General features: G+C 36.9%; 1 protein-coding gene across 1 annotated transcript in view; it reads right to left on the reverse strand.

Annotated features, from left to right (window-relative positions):
* Positions 1-20,157, reverse strand: part of FGD4 (FYVE, RhoGEF and PH domain containing 4) — a 244,567-nt gene that overhangs the window by 73,116 nt on the left and 151,294 nt on the right. Inside the window, 1 exon segment of the mRNA XM_078156609.1 lies at positions 4,200-4,707. Within this exon segment, the coding sequence (XP_078012735.1) occupies positions 4,200-4,707 (508 nt within the window).

The raw sequence follows: 20,157 nt of genomic DNA on the forward strand, positions 1-20,157 counted from the left end.
TGCTCCAGAAACTTTACAGTGCTATACAGGTTTCACTTATATCTGCTGGTACATTGAAGGGTAATATAAAGATGTTTATAAACATCTGATTGTGTCCTGACACAATTTGGCTCTGGTACTAAAGCGGATGAGGGGTCTCTGTCTTTATTTCCAAAATCATCAGACAACTTAGGAAACTGTCAAAGGTTCCCAAAATCTCACAATTCTATTCCAGACACATATAAAGTAAGTCAGCTTCATCAAGATAAGCCAATATTGTGATATTTTGACATTTGGAAGACAGCTACTACACCATAAAATAATACAATTACATAAGCAAAATACAAAATTCAAAATCCTCAGTTTTTAATTCAAAGCTCTGCACAATCCAGCCCCAACCTCTATTTTCCACCTGAAGTGCTATAATGAAAAGCTACTAGATATATAGTTATGGAAATGAGGTTCAAATTTTGTCTCTTCTACTTATGATCTATGTGATCTTGAGCAAGTGGCATTTTCCTGGGCCTTTCCAGCTCTAAATAATATAATCCTTTAGAAGGAAAATAGTGGCATGGAGTAGAAATAAGAGCACTAGAGCTGAAATAAGAAAAGCCTGGGTTCCAGTCCTTGTTCTGTCACTTATTTATGGGGCCTTAGGCAAGCTGCTTAATTTCTCTGAACCACAGGAATAATAGTTATACTTATTCCTTACGCAGTTGTGAGAAAAAGTACTTTGCAAACTTTTAAATACTATTTAAATTATTATTATAAGAATCTTATGTCCTAGTCAAAGTGGGTTACTTCCTTTTCTTTTTTTAATTTTTTCTTTTTTTTTTCCCTTTTCTACCTGTCAAAATCCTATATATCCTTTAAGACCAATCTCAAAAATCATCTTCATGAAAGCTTTTCTGATCTCAGCCAAATGATATCTCTCTCTTGTCTGGATTCCAATTGTACTTTGTTTCTATCTCTCCTAAGGCATCTGTCTTACCCATCATAATACATTTTAACGCTCATTGAGAGCAGAAAACTTTTGTAATTCCTGGGGTGCCCTGCAGTAGGTGTTCAATAAATATTTGTGAAATATTCAAATATATATTTTTAGAAATTGATCCAACACAACATCTGAAAAGAGACAAAACTATCAAGAATTGTAAGACTTAAAAGTAATTTCTAGGCAACAAGTGCTAACCTATCAGATCCTTGTTCTGCATAGAGCTTGGTGAGGTTTTACAACTTCTTACAATCCAACTTAAAATTTTGAGCTTACATGCCATTAAGAAATTTGGCACCTAAAGCTAAAATGCATTTAAGTTACTGCATAGCTATTTGATCCTGGGCAGTGTGGTATAAAAGAAATAATACTGAATTTAGGTGACTATGTTTCTAGTTTTCTCTTTACTATCTAAAGTTCTATCCTCAAGGGCTGTTCTTTCATTTGTAAAGATATCAACTAGATCACCTCTAAAGTCATAGAATCATATAGAGCTGGACTTTTATTAGCTGTTTAGTCCAGAAAGGGGTGCTTAAACTATTTTGTGTCCTGGATCCTTCTGACAGTATGGTGAAGCCTTTCTCAGAATAATACTTATTTCCTATATTCATAACTGAAATTCTAATCTAACCCCCTCGCTTCATAGTTGAAGAGACCTGGTCCCAGCAACATTAAATGACTTGTACAAGATGATGCAGGTAGTTAAAAGCAGAGCCTGGATTAGATCTCAGTTCCTCTGACTCCAAATACAGCACTATTTCCACTATATCACATTGCCCCTTAGGTTCCTTATAGTCCTGAGATTTTTTTTATACATTGAAAGGCTGGACACATATCCATGAGAGTATTTCAAGGATTTGTGATTTCATCAGTATAAGTATTTTCATTGACAAATACAGGCATACCTCATTTTGTTGCCCTTTGCTTTATTGCACTTCACAGATACTATATTGTTGTGTTTTATTTTCAAATTGAAGGTTTATGGCAAATCCTTGTACTGAGCAAGTCAATCAGTGCCATTTTTCCAACAGCATATGCTCACTTCATGTTTTCGTGTCACATTTTGATAATTCTCACAATACTTCAAATGTTTTCATTATTATTAGATCCATATGGTAGTCTGTAATCACTGCTCTTTGATATTACTATTGTAATTGTTTTGGGACACTCTTAACTACTTAACTGTATATGTAGTGTGTGTTCTGACCGTTCTACCCATCGGCCATTCTCCCTTTTCTCTCACTGTCCTTGGGCCTCTCTATTCCCTGAGACAAAACAATACTGAAATTAAGCCAGTTAATAACCATACAATGGCCTCTTAAGTGTTCAGGTGAAAGGAAGAGATAATAAATGCAGCAAACTTCACTGTTGTCTTATTTTAAGAAATTGCCATAGCCATCACAACCTTCAGCAACCACCACCTTGATTAGTCAGCAGCCATCAACATCAAGGCAAGACCCTCCAATAGCAAAAAGATTATGACTCACTGAAGGCTCAGATGATGGCTAGTATTTTTTTAGCAATAAAGTATTTTCCATTAAGATATGTACATTTTTTAGACACAATACTACTGAACATTTAATAGACTACAATATAGTGTAAATATAACTTTTATGGACACTGGGAAACCAAAAAATTTATGTGACTCACTTTATTACGATATTTGCTTTATTGCAGTGGTCTGGAACTGAACCTGCAATTTCTCCAAGATATGCCTTTATCGAAATCCTTCTATGTCTTAGTAGACTGAGTTTTAATTACTATGCACAAAAATCCTGTGGCCAATAGAGTAATAACTTTTCCTGAACTTAGCTATCCTGTTCCTCAGATGGCAGAAGTATATAATTCATTACAAAGTCTACATACAAAGCCCTTTCAGTTTGTACACAAACTCTGAGTTTTAATACACCTTCTATTCTTCTAGCCCAATCCTCAAGAAACCATATGTATTACTTTGATGGTAGAAGGAGGCACTGGAAGTGGACATGAGTACACTCTAATATTGATTAGAACATTAAGACAAAGATGTTACAGGCCTGATAGGAGCCACAGTTTGTCTATTGGGTCCCTTAAATGTTTCTGATGGGGTGCTTGGGTGCTTGTGCTTGTACTTGTACCCCAATTTCTCCCTAGTCTCAGAAACACTGTCTCTGACAACCATTCCCCAGCCCAAGGACACTGTGCCTAGCAGTTATTAATGCATGGGCCTCAGCATGACCCTTATATCTCTCCCTGGTACAGCTACACAGAGCTGGGCTGCTCAGGCCCCAGCCCTCAGATCATGTCTCTGGAAGCCTACCGATTCCTTAGCAAGTTCCTGTCTTGTGAGAAAGCTTTCCCTTGTTGTAGAGCATTCTCTCATCAAAACAGAGGGAGAGGGGTGCCTTGCCCAGCCCAAGGAGTTTTGTCCTTGGCCAGCCCAAGGACTCTTCCTCCTGCCAGACTCTGTCATCTCCCTCCCTGTCCGGTATACTCCCTGTACTTTCCCATCCACAGCCCCCAAAGATACCTGCACCTTTGGATTACCTCATCAGTGTCACTGGCATTTCTTTCCCATGCTCTTTTCCATATAAACCCTAGCTGCATTCTCAGTCTCTCGAAGGATCCTTTAAGAATCCTTGCCCGCTGAAAAGCATAACAATAAACTTTGCCACCTTGGCTTAAAGAATGCTTGAGTCTGTGAATTCATTCCAGACGACCAGTCCGGTACTTCGGTCTTTGAGGGGTCACACCTCTCAACCTCTTACACTGCAACATTTCCATAATTAAATTTTTTTGGTAACATAACTTTGCAAGTGATATTTGATTTTTTTCATGAATGCTATCTCCCCACAATAGATTATAAATCCTTTGAGGGAAGAAACCATATAAATCCCAAGTGTTTACCACCTTATTGCACAGACAGTGAAAATCAACACTATCAACCTAGGCCATACAGTCACATTTTCTTCTTGTCTATTATGTACAGCCTTCAGGCAGCACAGCCTATCTCAATGTTCTGGCCCTTGGAATCAAAGCATATACTATCAGGGTCAACTTCATAAGCAGAGAATTGTAACCTCTCTTTACATATGTTAGGCATCCACTGGCAGTTTGACTTTGATCAATATTCATTAGTGAATATGCTAACGATAATTCTATAGGATACACTGAAATAAAACTTTTTAAAAGGAATGTTGAAAAGATTCTTTAGTAGGATATTCCCCATGTCTATAATGCTAATTACCTTGGTTTCTATGGATTGATTCTGCTTCTCAAGTTCAAGTGGGCTTTCGTCATCTTTCTTCTCTTCCAGAGTGGCTTTCATTTCAATGTGTTCTTCTTCCAACAAAAGCAAGGGGTTCCTACTTGAAGTCCTGCAATGACTATTTACAGTATTTCCTCTGCAGATATTTGTCATGGGTACAGAGGAACTGGTAGCTAATCTGTCCTTTTCTCCATTTGATAAACTATTATAGATGGCAGATTCCAAAGTTTGGATGTTAGCATCAGAGCTAACATCGAGGAATTTATTGTCTTCACATTCCATCTGTTTTTGTGCTCCAATCACACCATTGGCTGTGTGTTTCTGTACATCCTGAGTTTGGTCTGTATTGGTTTCCTGTTTCCGTATTGGATATTGAGATAGGAGTTTTGGCTGAAGGACTGTTGTTAATCCATGTCTTCCTTCAGCTCTAGAAACAGTTTGACTAACAGAAGGTTCTTTCTTCAAATCAGTAGAATTGGATGAGGTGCTAAAAGACAGAATACAGGGGAAGCATGTAAACTTGGGAATGGAAAAATTCTAGCATAAAGGAATGCTTGTTTTAGTTAGAAATGGATATTTATGCAACCTTGCTTCATGAGAACCTTTTTTTGTTCTTTCCAATCTCAGAAGCATTAATCAGAGAAAACTGATAGTACTAAAGCTTTATGCCATACTTATACACTTAAATTTCCCAGTCCAGAGTAATTCTCAAACTATGAACCATTTCTTTGAGTAGTAAATTCCTATTTTAATTAGCAAAATTTTCTAGTGAAGTGAAATGTAGATGAGAAAAAAATATACAATGTTTAAGTATATAAGTAATTAGAAAAGATACAGAGCAGTCAATTGCCAATTCTCAGATATAATGTCCCAGAAGTTTCTTTTTGAGGTACTTTGGAGCTCAGAACCCATTCTCCCACCTGAAAGAACATTATATATGATGGTTAAGCTTCCCAGGCCAGGCCACAAAACCTATTTAACCCATAATATCCTTGAATGTAATACTGTACTACAGTGTCTCTATGGGAAGGTGAATTCACAATTCTACAGTACTATGTAAATGTCAACCTTACTATGTCAATAAAATATTTTTCACACCTGGCAGTAAACAAAGGTCCCAAATTCTGAGATGATTAAGTACCTAATTGTTAATATTGGGGAAACACAGCATTTATCTCTTCCTGAAATCTTATTCTTTACTAGGCCAAGACGCATTTGAAAGACATGGCTGATAAGGACCCTGAATTAACTTTCTCCTCAAACCTGTTCAGACCCCACCCAGGTGGGGAAGCCCATTGCATTCTACTCAGGTTTGGGTGGGGATAAATTCTTTGATTAGATTGCCCAAGGCTGGGGGTGATTTGGAAGTAAACGACCTGATCAAAGTTACATCCCACAGTCCCTCATTAGAATAGGTCCACCTCTCCTTCTTATAATATTCATTGTTAACCAATCAGAGTCATTGCCACCCTTAGGAACACGCACTCTTCCAAGGGCATATGAGCATTGAGTGGGTTCCATAGGGGTCTTTGGCATACCAGAGTGCTACTGACCCCTTTTATTAATTATATGCTAGCATGATTAATAAAATGATTAATTACAAAGAAATTGTGTCTCTCAAATTTTTAAATGTCACAATTTAAACTAGTGGTGGCTTAGGTGACCTAGAATAGAGCTTTAGGAGGGGTAAGATTAGAAGAAGTTTAAAGGAAATCAAGAGATGAGGAATTGGTATGGGGACCTGAGAAGAATGGGGACTGGGGGGAGTAGTTTTGTGAAAACAAAGGGATAAAGGGTGTAAGAGAGTGAGTGAGTGAGTGAGTGAGTGAGTGAGTGAAGAGGGACCCAGGGATTTAGTGACATAAATAAGACAAGATCTATCTTGCCACTGCTTAGGGCTAATTTTAGAAATAAGAGAAAGGGGAAAAAAAGAACCATGGCTTGGGGGTGGGAGTGGCAATGGTACTAAGCAACAGCTATGTTTGTGAGCAGTAGAGAAAGGAGAATTACTCTTGTGTTTACACTTGTATAAATTTGGGTCTACATGAATAAATGTGATTTATTTAAACAGGGACTTCCTTTTTGCCCCTTCAATCAATAGCAAAGAGAGAAAATTTCATGCAGATAGACATTGGCTTCTTATAGGCATGTACTCCAACAAAAGTGTGCCTGTATAAATATCAACAGGAATAAACTAGCCTGGCCACAGTTCTTCATCATTTCTACTCATTACCACACCCTAAGGAGCTCTTAGCTCATCCTAGAAGGCTGTAGGTTTATCTCAAAACTACATTCAGAGAACCAGGTCTGCCACTTAACTGCCTCAGAGGTTACTCTTTAGGTCTATACAAGCTCTTAGGTGGTTCCTGGAAAATCAAACCAAACTAACTTCTCTTTTATCTGTTATGCCAAGGTTCCTCTGGTCCATGTTCTAAGAACACTTAAGGTTTGGGGGAAGATACCTCTGTGTTCTGCATTTAGGGTGGGCTATATTCTGTAATGATTGCTATTATAACAATACTTTACATTTGCACAGTATTTTAGTATTTTTAGAGCAATTCAGCATATGATTAGGGCACCTTTTCAGTACTGACAGGAAGCTGATACTTCCTACCCAACTCCTAATGGTAACATGGGGCCTGACTGACTACTGGGCATTTTTACTAGCTGTCCGCCATGACTAGAATGCTCTTCCTGCTCATCTCTGCCTTCTGATTTCTCTCGGTTCCTTCATATCACAGCTAAAACCTTTCTTGGTCTCCCTTTATTCTAGAGCTTTCCTTCTGTTGATTACTTCCAATTTGTCCCATACATAGCTTGTTTGTACATAATTGTCTGCATGTTTTCTCTTTCATTAGCCTGGGAGCTTTTTTTTTTGTATCCCCAGAGTTTAACACACTGCCTGGCACATCACAGTCTCTTAAGAAAAGTTTACTGACTGACTTACCTCCTCAGCTATATATAGTGTTATTATATGTCCAAAAGGACTTAAGTATACTTTACTCTTGCACAGAGAGGACCCTGAGTTACTGAAGTCTATTTTAAGTCCTGGCAGGTTGTAACATCTGAAATGTAAATAATCTGATTCTTAACAAAGACCTCAGTTCTTCGGAGGCAGAACAAGTATTTATGTATTTTATCTATGACCTGAAGGTCAGGAAACATAAGTGGTCGGTCCTCGGCTGTTAGAGGACTGTACTTAAGCTGTAGAGTCCACTTCAAGTCTTTTGACACCCAAGTTAAGTAGTCTTTGTATTATACCATACTGCTTTCCATGGACTGGAAATACATAACACATTGCTGCCTCCCTGAGTTTCAAACTATGAGGAAAAGCAGCAGCCCTTCTGATCTACTGGAAAAAATCTAACAGCCAAATCTAAAAATGATTAAAACTACAGTTGTCAATCTTATAATAAGAAACAGGCATAGGTTTAAAAATAAATTCCCTCACTTCAACATTTATATATAACAACCACAATTGTAAAATACTTCACATACAAAACACTATTTCATTGGATCATCACAACAATCTTGGGAGACAGGTGCTATTTATAATCCTTATTTTACAGATGATGAAATGGAGGCAAACAGTTTTAAATGACTTGCCTAGACTCACGCAACCATTATGTATCTGAGGTTGGATTTGAACTGGAATCATTACTGACTCCAGGTCCAGTGCTCTATCCACTCATACACCACCTAGCTGCCTTAAAAAATACCAAGGAAACAACAATGTAAAGCCATTAAAAATATCTTGATTTAAGGTGGTAGAGACTATCTCCCAAATCAGAGAAAACAGTCTAAGAATGATGTATGCAGTTTTGATGGAAAGTTAGTTCTTCCTATCCAACTTTCTGTGGTAACAGTGCCTGGCTCAACTACTCCAACAAACACTACATGTTACTTTTTTTAGCTTCCATGACACTATTAAAAAGTTGAAACTTAAACTACAAAACACATGTAAATATCAAGTGTCTGTTTCTCATTTAGTGAGGTGCTCATACAACTCTTTCATGTTTACTTCATTAAATATTCACCTAATCCACCCAGACATTTTACAGGAAATTCCTACTTCAAAGAAAGATTGTGCTAAAATTCTATACAGACATATGTATATAAATTCTCAAATATACATGACTATGTCCAAAAGTCCTAATCTTGATACCTCATTACACTGAGGAGGGAACTTGAAATTCATGAAGGTTACATTAATGCAGTATAAATTCTTGTAGGTTCTATAAGATGGAATAGTGACAGATTTTTTTTCCTACTCTCTGAGGATATAACTAAGTATAGAGAGGTGAGGTTCCTCACAGGAAGGTTGGACAGCAAGCAACTAAGTTTTTTGTCCACAGTGACCAATTAATTGGATGAAAATACAAAAAGATCCTTAGAATACTTCAACTAGAGTACTGGTGGTGGAGTATCAGAAAAGAGGGTGGTAGTGACAAATAGTGTTATGAATCAGTATAATTTTTAGAAATATTAATTTAATAAGCCAGAATGATACAAAGCTAGGGTGGCATGGAAGGGATTCAATTTGCACAGGTGAAAGATAACTGACACTGATAATCATAATCCATCACAGTATCCAAGATATATAAGTGTACTGGGGAGAGGGATTGTTTATAGATAAAGGAAATGCTGAACCCATAGTATATCTGGAATTCAGCAAGGTATTTGACAATATCTCTCATGATTTCCCAGGAGACAAGGTAAAGAGATGTGAATTGGATGATGTTACATTTAGGTGGATTTGTGATCTATGAGCAAGGACACCAAAAGAATATAGGTGTTAATGCATCAATACTGGCTTCTGGGGAGATATTTAGCAAAATTACATACAATTCTTTGTTATTGGACTTGTCTTTTGAGGGTTTTTCTTTTTAAATCTTGCATGAAATCATTAATTCACTTAACGAATCTGTAAATTGTCATGATAACCTAGAAGAGTGGGCTAAATGGGAAAAAGAAAAGGAAATAAGCATTTACTAAGAGTCTACTATGTGCCAGGCACTGTGAAAAGTACTTTACAAATATTTCATTTGATCTTCAAACAACCCTGTGAGGTAGATGCTATTAATATCCCAATTTTATAGTTGAGAAAATCGAGGCAGAGAGAGGTTAAAGTGACTTGCCCAGAAATTGAAATTAGCTCTTCCTCTAATCACTGCACCACCTAGTTGCCTCAAAAGCTAGTACAATAAAATTAAATACAAATAAATACAAAGCACTCCAATTGGGTTAAAAAAATCAACAGCTTAAGAAGAGGTAAGATACAAAGTAGTTTACATGAAAATTTTGTAGGATTTTTATACACTATGTATCAGAACTATGATGTGGTAGCCAAAAAAATGAATGTATTCTTAGGATAAATTAACAGAAATATTGGTTTGACAGGAAATAAAATGATCATCTTACCATACTCTGATGTAGTATTACATTTTAGAAATGCTCACAGGCCCTTGATTGTGTACTGAGAATGGAGCAAGTTCCAAAGCAAGCAGGGGCTGTGTGGCTCTTACTCTGACCCTGACCCTAGCCTTAATAGAAAGTCAAAAGTCAGGAAGAAAGGCTGGAAAAATAAGCAAGCAAGCAAACAAACAAACAAAAAAGAATTCCAACACAAAAAGTGATTACGGTGGTGGTGGTGTTCACAAGGTTCAGTCATGTCTGAGTTTTTCTGATCTCATTTGAGGTTTTCTTAGCAAAGGCAATGCCATTTCCTTCTCCAGCTCATTTGGTGACACAAATACAACTCAGAAGAGAATGACTACAGAACATCTACAAGTAAAGACTCAAAGAAAAACAAAGATTGGATGCAAGTTCCAACCAGAATTCCTGGGGAAAAAAAATGAAGATTTTTTTTAAAGCTAAAAATGATTATTATAAATGAAAGAAGAGCAAAAAAAGAGAAACCATTGGAATAGTAATGAGAACTATGGAACAAAAAACTGGACAAAGTTTGGAACAAGAGTTTAAAAACTTTGCCTAAGCAACAAACTTTCAGAAAATTAGAATGGACCAAATAGAAATTAATGACTCATGAGATGAGAAATATTAAAACAAAGTAAAACACTTTAAAAACAAGAAAAAAGCATAAGATATCTTTTATCAAAACAAATTGACCTATCATTGAACTATGAGAAAGTCATGACTTCAAATGAGTCCAGCCATTATATTCCAAGAAATCATAAAAGAAAACTGCCTAGGTCTCCTACAATCAGAGAACAAATTGGAAGTAGAATCCATCATCATTTCCTAAAAGAAACCCCAAAATGAAGATTTCTAGGACCATCAAAGCCAAAATCACACAAAGGAACGCATATTAAAAGAAAAAGTATCACTTATAACAGCAACAAATTCTCTCTTATCTGTCTTTTTCTGTCTGTCTGTCTGTCTCTCTTTATCTCTCTCACACACACACACATACACACAGCGACACAATACAGGTTCTCAGAGAAATCAATGCACAGATGCACCCACAGATATAGAAAACAACTCCACACTGCAACATTTTTATTTAAAGTTTTGAATTCAAAATTTTATCCTTTCTTCCTTTCTCCCTTCTTGAGATGGCAAGCAATCAGATATAAGTTATACATGTACAATTAGTAAAACATTTCCATATGAGTCATTTTGTACAAAAAGACTCAAGTTAAAAAGATGAAAAAAAGAAAGTGAAAAATAGAATGCTTCAGTCTGTATTCAAACAATATCAGTTCTTTCTGGGGAGACGGAAAGTAGGCTTCATCATTAGTCCTTTGAACAATATTACTGTTACTGTGTACAATGTTCTCCTAGTTCTGTTCACTTCATTATGCATCAGTTCATGTAACTCTTTTGAGGTTTTTCTGAAATCATCCTGCTTGCCATTTCTTATAGCACAATAACATTCCATTACAATCATAAACCACAGCTTCTTTAGGCATTCCCCAATTGATAGACATCCCCTCAATTTCCAATTCTTTACCACCATAAAAAAGAGCTCCTATAAATAATTTTGCACAATAGATCACTTCCCCATTTTTTGGAATTTCTTTGGGATAAAGACCTAGCACTGGTATTGCTGGATCAAAGGGTATGTACAGTTTTATAGCTCTTTGGGCATAGTCCTAAATTGCTCTCCAAAATGATTGGATCAGTTCACAACTCAACCAACAGTGGATTAGTGTCCCAGTTTCCCTATATCCCCTTTAACATTTGTAATTTTCCTTTTTTGTCACGTTAGCCAATCTGTTAGGTGTGAGGTGGTACCTCAGAGTTGTTTTCATTGGCATTTCTTTAATCAAGAGTGATTTACAGCATTTTTCATATGACTATAGATAGCTTTAATTTCTTTATCAGAAAACTGCCTGCTCATATCCCTTGAACAATTTCAACTGGAGGATTTTTTATTCTTATGAATTTGGCTTAGTTCTCTATAGATTTGAGAAATGAGGAGTTCATGAGAAACACCAGCTGAAAAACTTGTTTCCCAGACTTCTACTTTCCTTCTAATCTTGGTTGCATTGGTTTTGTTTGTGCAAAACATTTTTAATTTAATGTAATCAAAATTATCCATTTTGCATTTCATAATGTTCTCTATCTCATTTCATAAATTTTTCCCTTCACTATTAAACAATTCCTTGTTCTCCTAATTTGCTTATGGTATCACCCTCTATGTCTATAAAGCATGCACCCATTTTCACCTTATCTTTGTATACAGCATGAGATGTTGGTCTATGCCTAGTTCCTGCCACATTATTTTCCACTTTTCCCAGTAGTTTTTGTCAAATAGTGAATTTTTATCCCAGAAGCTAGAGTTTTTGGGTTGATCAAACAGTAGATTACCACAGTCTCATTTACTCCTGTTATCTTGTGTACCTAAACTATTCCACTGATCTACCTACCACTCTATTTCTCAGCAAGTACCAAATAGTTTTGATGATTGCTGCTTTTACAATATAGTTTTAAATTTGGTATGGCTTGGCCACCTTCTTTTGCCTTTTTTCCCCCCATAAATTCCCTTGATATTCTTGACCTTTTGTTCTTCCAGATAAATTCTGTTGTTATTTTTTTCTAGCTCTATAAAATAAGTTTTTTTGGTAGTTTGAATGGTATGGCACCAAATAAGTAAATTAATTTGGACAGAATTGTCATTTTTATTATATCAGCTAAAGCTACACACATGAGGAATTGATATTTTTCCAATTGTTTAGATCTAGCTTTATTTGTGTGAATAGTGTTTTGTAGTTGTGTTCACAGAGTTCCTGGGTTTGTCTTGGCAGTTAGACCTCCAAGTATTTTGTATTGCCTACAGTCATTTTAAATGGAATTTCTTTATCTTTTGTTGTTGGACTTTGTTGGTAATTTATAGAAATGTCGATGATTTACGTGGGTTTATCTTATATCCTGCAATTTTGCCAAGGTTAACAATTTCAAATAGCTTTTTTAGTTAATTCTCTAGGATTTTCTAACATCATATCATCTGTAAAGAATGATGGTGTTGTTTTGTGATTGCCTATTCTAATTCTTTTCATTTCTTTTTCTTCTCTTATTGCTATAGCTAACAGTTTTAGCACAATATTAAATAAAGAGATGACTATGGGCATCCTTGATTCACCCCTGTCTGTACTGAGAAGGCTTCTAGCTTATCCCCATTACATATAATGCATACTGATGGTTTTAGATAAATATTACTTATCATTTTAAGGTAAACTCCATCTATTCCTACATTTTTTACTGTTTTTAATAGGAATGAGTGTTGTATTTTGTCAAAGGCTTTTTCTGCATCTAGTGAGATAATCATGATTTGTGCTAGTTTTGTTATTGATAGGGTCAATTATGCTGAATAGTTTTCCTAATATTGAACCAGCCCTGCATTCTTTTATAAATCCCATGAGGTGACAGTGTATGATCCTTGTGATATATTACTGTAATCTCTCTCTCTCTCTCTCTTCTCTCTCTCTCTCTCTCTTTTTTAAGGCAATTGGGGTTAAGTGACTTGCCCAAGGTCACACAGCTAGTAAGTGTCAAATGTTTGGTCTGAGGTCTATGGTACCTTTCAGCAAGATAGTTTCCTTCTTTATCTCTTTTAATTAGATCTATTTTTGATTTTGCTTTGTCTGAAATCTTGATTGTAACTCCTGCTTTCTTTGCTTCAGGTGAAGCATGAAAAATTCTGCTCCAGCCTTCTCCCTTTACCCTGTATGTGTCTTGCTGTTTCAAATGTGTTTCCTGTAAACAACATACTGTAAGATTCTTGTTTTTAATCCATTCTAGTATCTGCTATTTTATGGGTGAGTTCACCCCATTCACATTTATAGTTATAACTTTTTTTCCCTCCATGCTATTTTCCCCTTCTTTATCCCCCTCTCTCTTTTACCCTCATCCTTTTCCTCCTCACAAGTATTTTACTTCCGATCACCACTTTTCCTAATCTACCCTCCCTTTTATCAGTTTCCCCTTTCCCCCTTCTATTATTCCTGTCCTTTTTTACTTCCTTATATGGTAAGATAGATTTCTGTATTCAACTGAGTGCGTATGTTTGAGCCAATTTTGATGAGTAAGGTTTAAGCTTTGCCTGTCAACCCCACCTCCATTTACCCTTCTATCATAACAGCTCTTTCATGCCACTTTTATGTGGAATAATTTATCTCATTCAGCCTCCCCCATTATTTTTCTTCCAGTACAATTTTCTTTCTCACCTCTTGATTTTGTTTTTTTGGGTATCATCCCATCAAAGTCACTGTACATCTACTCCCTCTGCCTATACTCCTTCTAATTGGTCTTATCATAATAATGTTCTTACCATATGGAATAATAAACAGATTAACTTTATTGAATTTATGTTTTTCCTTTCCTGTTTCTTCTTTTTTACCTTTTTATGTTTCCCTTGGGTCTTATATTTGGAGATCAAATTTTTTATTCAGCTTTGGTCTTTTAATTAGGAATGCTTGAAAGTCCTCTATTTTGTTTTACAGTCATTTAATAAAAGATTATATCCAATTTTGTTGGGTAGGTGATTGTGGTTGTAATCCTAACTCCTTTGCCTTCCATTATATCATATTCCAAATGCTTTGGTTCTTCAATGTGAAAGCCGCCAAATCCCATGCAATCCTAACTATAGTTCTCTAACATTTGAATTGTTTCTTTTTGGTTGTATGCAAGACTTTTTCCTTGATCTGTGAGCTCTAGAATTTGGCTATGATGTTCCCTGGAGTTTTCATTTTAGGATCTCTTTCAGGTGGTGATTGGTGGATTCTTTCAGTTTCTATTTTGCCCTCTGGTTCTAATATATCAGAACAATTTTCTTTCATACTTTCTTGAAAGATGTTATCCAGGCTTATTTTCTTTATCATGGCTTTCAGGTCATTAAATAATTCTTATATTATCTCTCCTGGATCTATTTCCTAAGTCAGCTGTTTTTCCAATGAGAAATTTCACATTTTCTTCTATTTTTTGTTTACTTTTTTAAAATTATGTTTTATCATATTGTTGAGGGCCAGCTCTGGTAGTTGGAGGGCTTAGGCCGTCTCAGGTCTTACCTGTAGATTGTACTAAGCCTGATAGCTGTGTAAACTCAGGATGTCAGCTCACCATTTCCCCTTTCGGTCTTCTGAGAATAGGCTGACCCTCAAGGATGCAGATGGAAGGAAATGGATAGGGTACAAAACAGGATGCCAAAAAGAAAGTAACAGATAGGGTACTAGGAGATAGGAAATCCCATACTGCGGTTTGTGCTTCTCATAGGAAGAAATGTTACCATTGCTTGATCCAGTACTATGTAAGCCTGAGCCCTCAGATCAATAAATAAAGCTTGTTCTTTACATCTTCCACCTGCCCCATGTGTTTCTTTCTCTTCACACTCAGTCGGCATCAAACCATGGCCACGCAGGCGCTAATGGCAAGTGGCACCCGAACGGGGACCTGAAAGGAAGACTTCCCCCGGCAGAGTGGCCCTGGACAAGGTGGGCTGTTTGGCTGACAGCCCTAGAAGAGGAGCTCTGGTCATCGAGAGAAGATGGCTAACAAGGTAGGGTGATAATTTTCTGTTCAAATCACCAGGTTAAGCAGGGATTAAAAAAAAACAAGACTGCCGCTTTTTGGCGTCTCCAATTTAAAGTGAAAGTAAACCACACAGGTGGACAAAGTGAAAGTGAACCGCACGGGCTTAACAGTATCCTATAAGATAGTTAGCTAATATGGGGCAGAGGTCATCGGCAGAACAGAGAGACAAAGAATATTATTTGGAAATGTTAACGAAAACATAAGTTAAGAATGAAGTAAGTGATGAGGTAGCTAAAGTTTCAAGGACCACCCCACACTCTCCATGCCCTACAGCTCCTCCCGAGTATTCCTCCCGGTTAAATCTTTGTTGGGAAGAGGAAGACATTGTGACCAAAGCTGTAAGACAGGCTCAAGCAGCAGGACAAGAGGTCCCTATAAAACTACAGATTGCTTTGCCTATTATAGAAACCAAGACCTTACGGATAATTTTGCCTGGTTTCCATAACATCTGGAAAACCATGAAAAGAAAAAATAAAAATAAATATTATTTGATTTGTGCAAAGAATTTCTAGCAAACTCCTCTGAGCTTTTGAATGTTCCCTGTCATTATCATGTTATCTATTCTGTGTTCATCTCTGTGGGTATGAGTGAGTGTCCTGTGTAATCTGAAACCTTTTCCAGCCAGGGCTGTAGCTAGACTAAACCATTTAAATTATTTTATCAAACCCTGCTACTCTTGTCTTATAATGTTTTATAACTGTCAATTAGAACTAAAAGAAACTGAAGGACAGTGGGAAAATTGTGTAAAACCATTTAAATTATAGCTAAAATAATCTGACTATCTCTTACGAAAATTACTAGATTGTTAATTAAGCTATTTGAAGTTACTGTTTTAATGTTAAAACCTAGAATTGTTAATTACTTATGAGTGAAAAGGAGGGACACAAGGCAATTCCTTTTACTTTGTAAACTTGCCAAGGCTCCTAAAAACCATCTGTGTGGGCAAGGTCATCTGCCCTGAGAAAAGAACTTGTTTGTGTTTTACAGTTCCTAAACAATTAATTTGGCTTACGGAGAAGTTGCAACTTTAGGTACAATAGGTAGAAATGATTTCTAATAATTAATTTTTACATGAGACAAGTTTAAATTTATATATGTGAGTCATACTAAATCTTTATTACTTATTATAACTCCACGAGAATAAAATTAACTCTGGGGACTTATAAGTTTTCAGTTCTTCTAAGGTGGTATAATAATAGGGAAAAGGTGTGTTTACTACCTTCCTGGCTTGTGCTCTGGTCTGTGAGGGACCACATTCTTTTCCACCCTGGAACAGTGACCAGCATCCTAGCTCCCCTGCAGGCACAAGCTCTGGTGTGCTAGTGCTGTTCCTCTCCCTAGGACTGAGGCCCAGGATTGCAATCCAAACACAACTATGGGCAATGCAATAGAGTCCTTCCCCCCATGCAAGCAAAAGGACATCTGTACTCTCTTTCTCACCAGTTCTCTGATCCCCTTACCATCTGTGGGCTGAGAAATCTCGCAACTGCTACTAGTGCCATTGATTCAATCACCCCTAAGGCCTACTGCTGGTCTGCTGGGACAAGGCCTGCACTGGACTGTGCTCCACTCTCACCTAGGTGCAACAGACCTTTCCTGCCAAGCTTCTAAGTTGTTTTAGGTTGGAAAATTTTTTCACTCTGTCCTTTTGTGGGTTCTGCCACTCCAGAATTTATTTTGAGGCATTATTGAAAGTTATTCAGAGGAGGTTTGGGGAGAACTCAGATGAGTTCCTACCCTTTCTCCATTATCTTGTCTCCACCCTACAGATCCAAAAATTTTAAGTAAAATCCCCCAAAAAAAGAGAGATTAAAGCAATATAGCACAAAGCTCATACATCATAACTAAGTGGGATTTATACCAGAAATGCAAGGTTGGTTCAATATCAGGAAAACTATCAGCATAACTGACCATATCAATAACAAAAACAACAAAAATCATATGAGTATCTCAACAGATGCTAAAAAAGCTTTTGGCAAAATACAACACTCAATTCTACTAAAAACTATATAAAGCATAAGATAAATGGGGCTTTCCTTAAAATGATAAGTAGCATTTATCTAAAAGTGGCAGGTAGGTGTCACAGTAGATAGAGTGCCAGGCCTGGAATGAGGCAGACCTGAGTTCAAATCTGGCCTCAGAAACTCCCCAGCAGTGTGGCCCTGGGCAAGTCATTTAACCCTCTGCCTCAGTTTCCTCATTTATAAAATGAGCTAGAGAAGGAAATGGCAAACCACTCCAGTATCTTTACGAAGACCAAGAATGGTCACAAAGAGTCAGATAAAACTGAAAAACAAATAACAACAAATCTATCTAAAACCAACAGCAAACATTATCCTTCTCAATAAGATCAGGGATCTGGGAAGCAAGGATGTCCATTATAATCACTAGCATTCCATTTTGTACTACAAATGTTAGCTATAGCAATAAAACAAGAGAAAGAAACTGAAGGATGAATAGGCAACAAGGAAACAAAACTATTACTCTTTGAAGATTACAAGATGGTATCCTTAAACAATACTAGAGAATATACATTCCAGATCTTCAATGTAACACACCTAGAGAATCAATTAACATACTAGTTCAAATAATAATTTTAACAAAGGCTCAGGACAAAAAAAATAAACTTAAATAAATCATCAGCATTTCTTTATTTTACCAACAAAATCGAGCAGGAAAAGATAGAAAGAGAAATTCCACTGAAAATAACTGCAGACAATATAAAATACTTTGGAGTCTACCTGCCAAGACAAACAATTACAGAACGCTTTTCACACAAATAGAGATAAATCTAAACAATTGGAGAAATATCTGGTGCTCCATGATAGGCTGAGCCGATAACAAAAATGACAATTCTACCTAAATTAATGTACTTATTCAGTACCATGCCAATCAAAGTACCAAAGAATTATTTTATGGAGCTAGTAAAAAAGAAGAAAGTTCATCTAGAAGAAGAAAAATAATATCAAGAGAATCAATTTAAAAAATGTGAATTAAGGCAGCCTGGCATACCAGATTTCAAACTATATTTCAAAGTGGTAATTATCAAAACAATCAGGTATTGGAGCAGATCAGTGGAACAGATTATTTACACAATACAGAGTAGTAAATGACCATAGTAATGTATTGTTTGATAAATCCAAACATCTGAGCTTTGGGGAGAGCAAGAATTCATCATTTGACCAAAAATGCTGGGAAAACTGGAAAGAAGTTTGACATAACTACACACAGATCAACAAGTCCCACCACATACCAAGCTAAGGTTAAAATGGATACATGATTTAGACATAAAGTGATATCATAAACAAATTAGGGGAGAATTTTTTCTGTCTGATATATGGATAAGGGAAGAATTTATGACCAAACATGAGAGAGGAAGGATAATGGGAAATAAAATTGATAAGTTTGATCAAATTAAAAAGGTTTTACACAAACTAAACCAATGCAGCCAAGATCAGAAGGAAAGCAAGAAACTAGGGGGAAATTTCTTTTTTTATAATTTCTCTGAAAAAGGTCTCATTTCCTTTTGCTTTTTTAACATGTCTATTTCAGACTGTTTATTTTTTAAAAAAACTATGTAATAAATACTACACATTGTTTTCAAAGCTACCCAGCTTTTCTGTGCTTCCTTCTAAATTTTCTTTTGCTTTCTCATATGTACTTTTTATTGTTTTCTCCCTCCCTTACCACCCTGCCCTAAAGAAGGCTACTATAAAACACAAATATATACATCTATATAAATGTATGCATACATATACAAAATGTTCATAACCTTTGACCATTTATTAATGGGGAATGACTCGTATTCTCACAAATTTGACAAACTTCTTTATATACTTGTGAAATGACACCTTCATCTAAGAGACCTTCTGTGAAAAACTTCTAAGAAGTGTTGATAGAGGCGGAGCCAAGATGGCGGAGTGAAAACAGTGACTTGCTTGAGCTCTCCCCTAAACCCCTCCAAATACCTATTAAAAAAAATGGCTCTAAACAAATTCTAAAGCAGCAGAACCCACAAAAAGACAGTGAAGCAAATTTCCAGCCCAAGACAACCTGGATGGTTGATCGGAAAGGCATGTCGCACTGAGCAGGGAGGGCAGCACAGTGTGGCGTGGGCACACAGGCTGGAGCGAACCTGGAGCAGGCCTCAGAGGATTGAATCGCTGGCACCTGTGGTGGTTTCCAGACTTTTCAACCCATGAAAGCCAAAGACAACTTAGAAGGTCAGTGGGAAAAGTCTGTTTCTGTGCTGCTGAGAGAGGAGCTAGGTCTCAGAGTCAGTTCCAGAGCACAGAGCGCAGGCCCCAGGGCAGTGGCGCGTCCTGAGCTTCCAGCCTAGAGACTGAGGGAGAATCTGGTGGCTGATCAGAGGGGGACTGCAAGGATCTCTTTGCCAGTGCTGAGGCAGGAATCTCTTGCTTTGCCCGTGTTTGGATATGGGTCACAGTTCTGGATGTCGGTCCTGGGGCGAGAAGGAGTGCTGATGTGGTAGAGCTTGCAGTGGCTGTGGAGAAGAAACCTTCCTCACAGTTCCAGGACAGAAAGGAGAGCTTGTGGTTACTAACACACCACTGCACAGGCCAGGAAAGGAGTAAACACCTCACTCCTTATCATACCACCTTGAAAGAACTAAAAATTCATAGGTCCCTACAAGTATCTCTAAAAACAGCTATACAAACCCTTGAAGCTTGGGACAGTACACTCTCCACATTGGAAGCAGAATCTTACCTTAACAAAGAGATTAAAACTCAAGTAATTGCCTGGGATCATGAGCAAGCAGTGCAAAAAGAGTCAGACTATATTATCTTACTTTGGTGACAAAGATCAAAACATACAGCCAGAAGAAGACAACAAAGACAGAGCTCCTACATCCAAAGCCTCCAAG

The sequence above is a fragment of the Phascolarctos cinereus genome, unplaced genomic scaffold, assembly GCF_003287225.1.
Source record: "Phascolarctos cinereus isolate Bilbo 61053 unplaced genomic scaffold, phaCin_HiC Scaffold_1;HRSCAF=81, whole genome shotgun sequence".
Lineage (NCBI taxonomy): Eukaryota > Metazoa > Chordata > Mammalia > Diprotodontia > Phascolarctidae > Phascolarctos > Phascolarctos cinereus.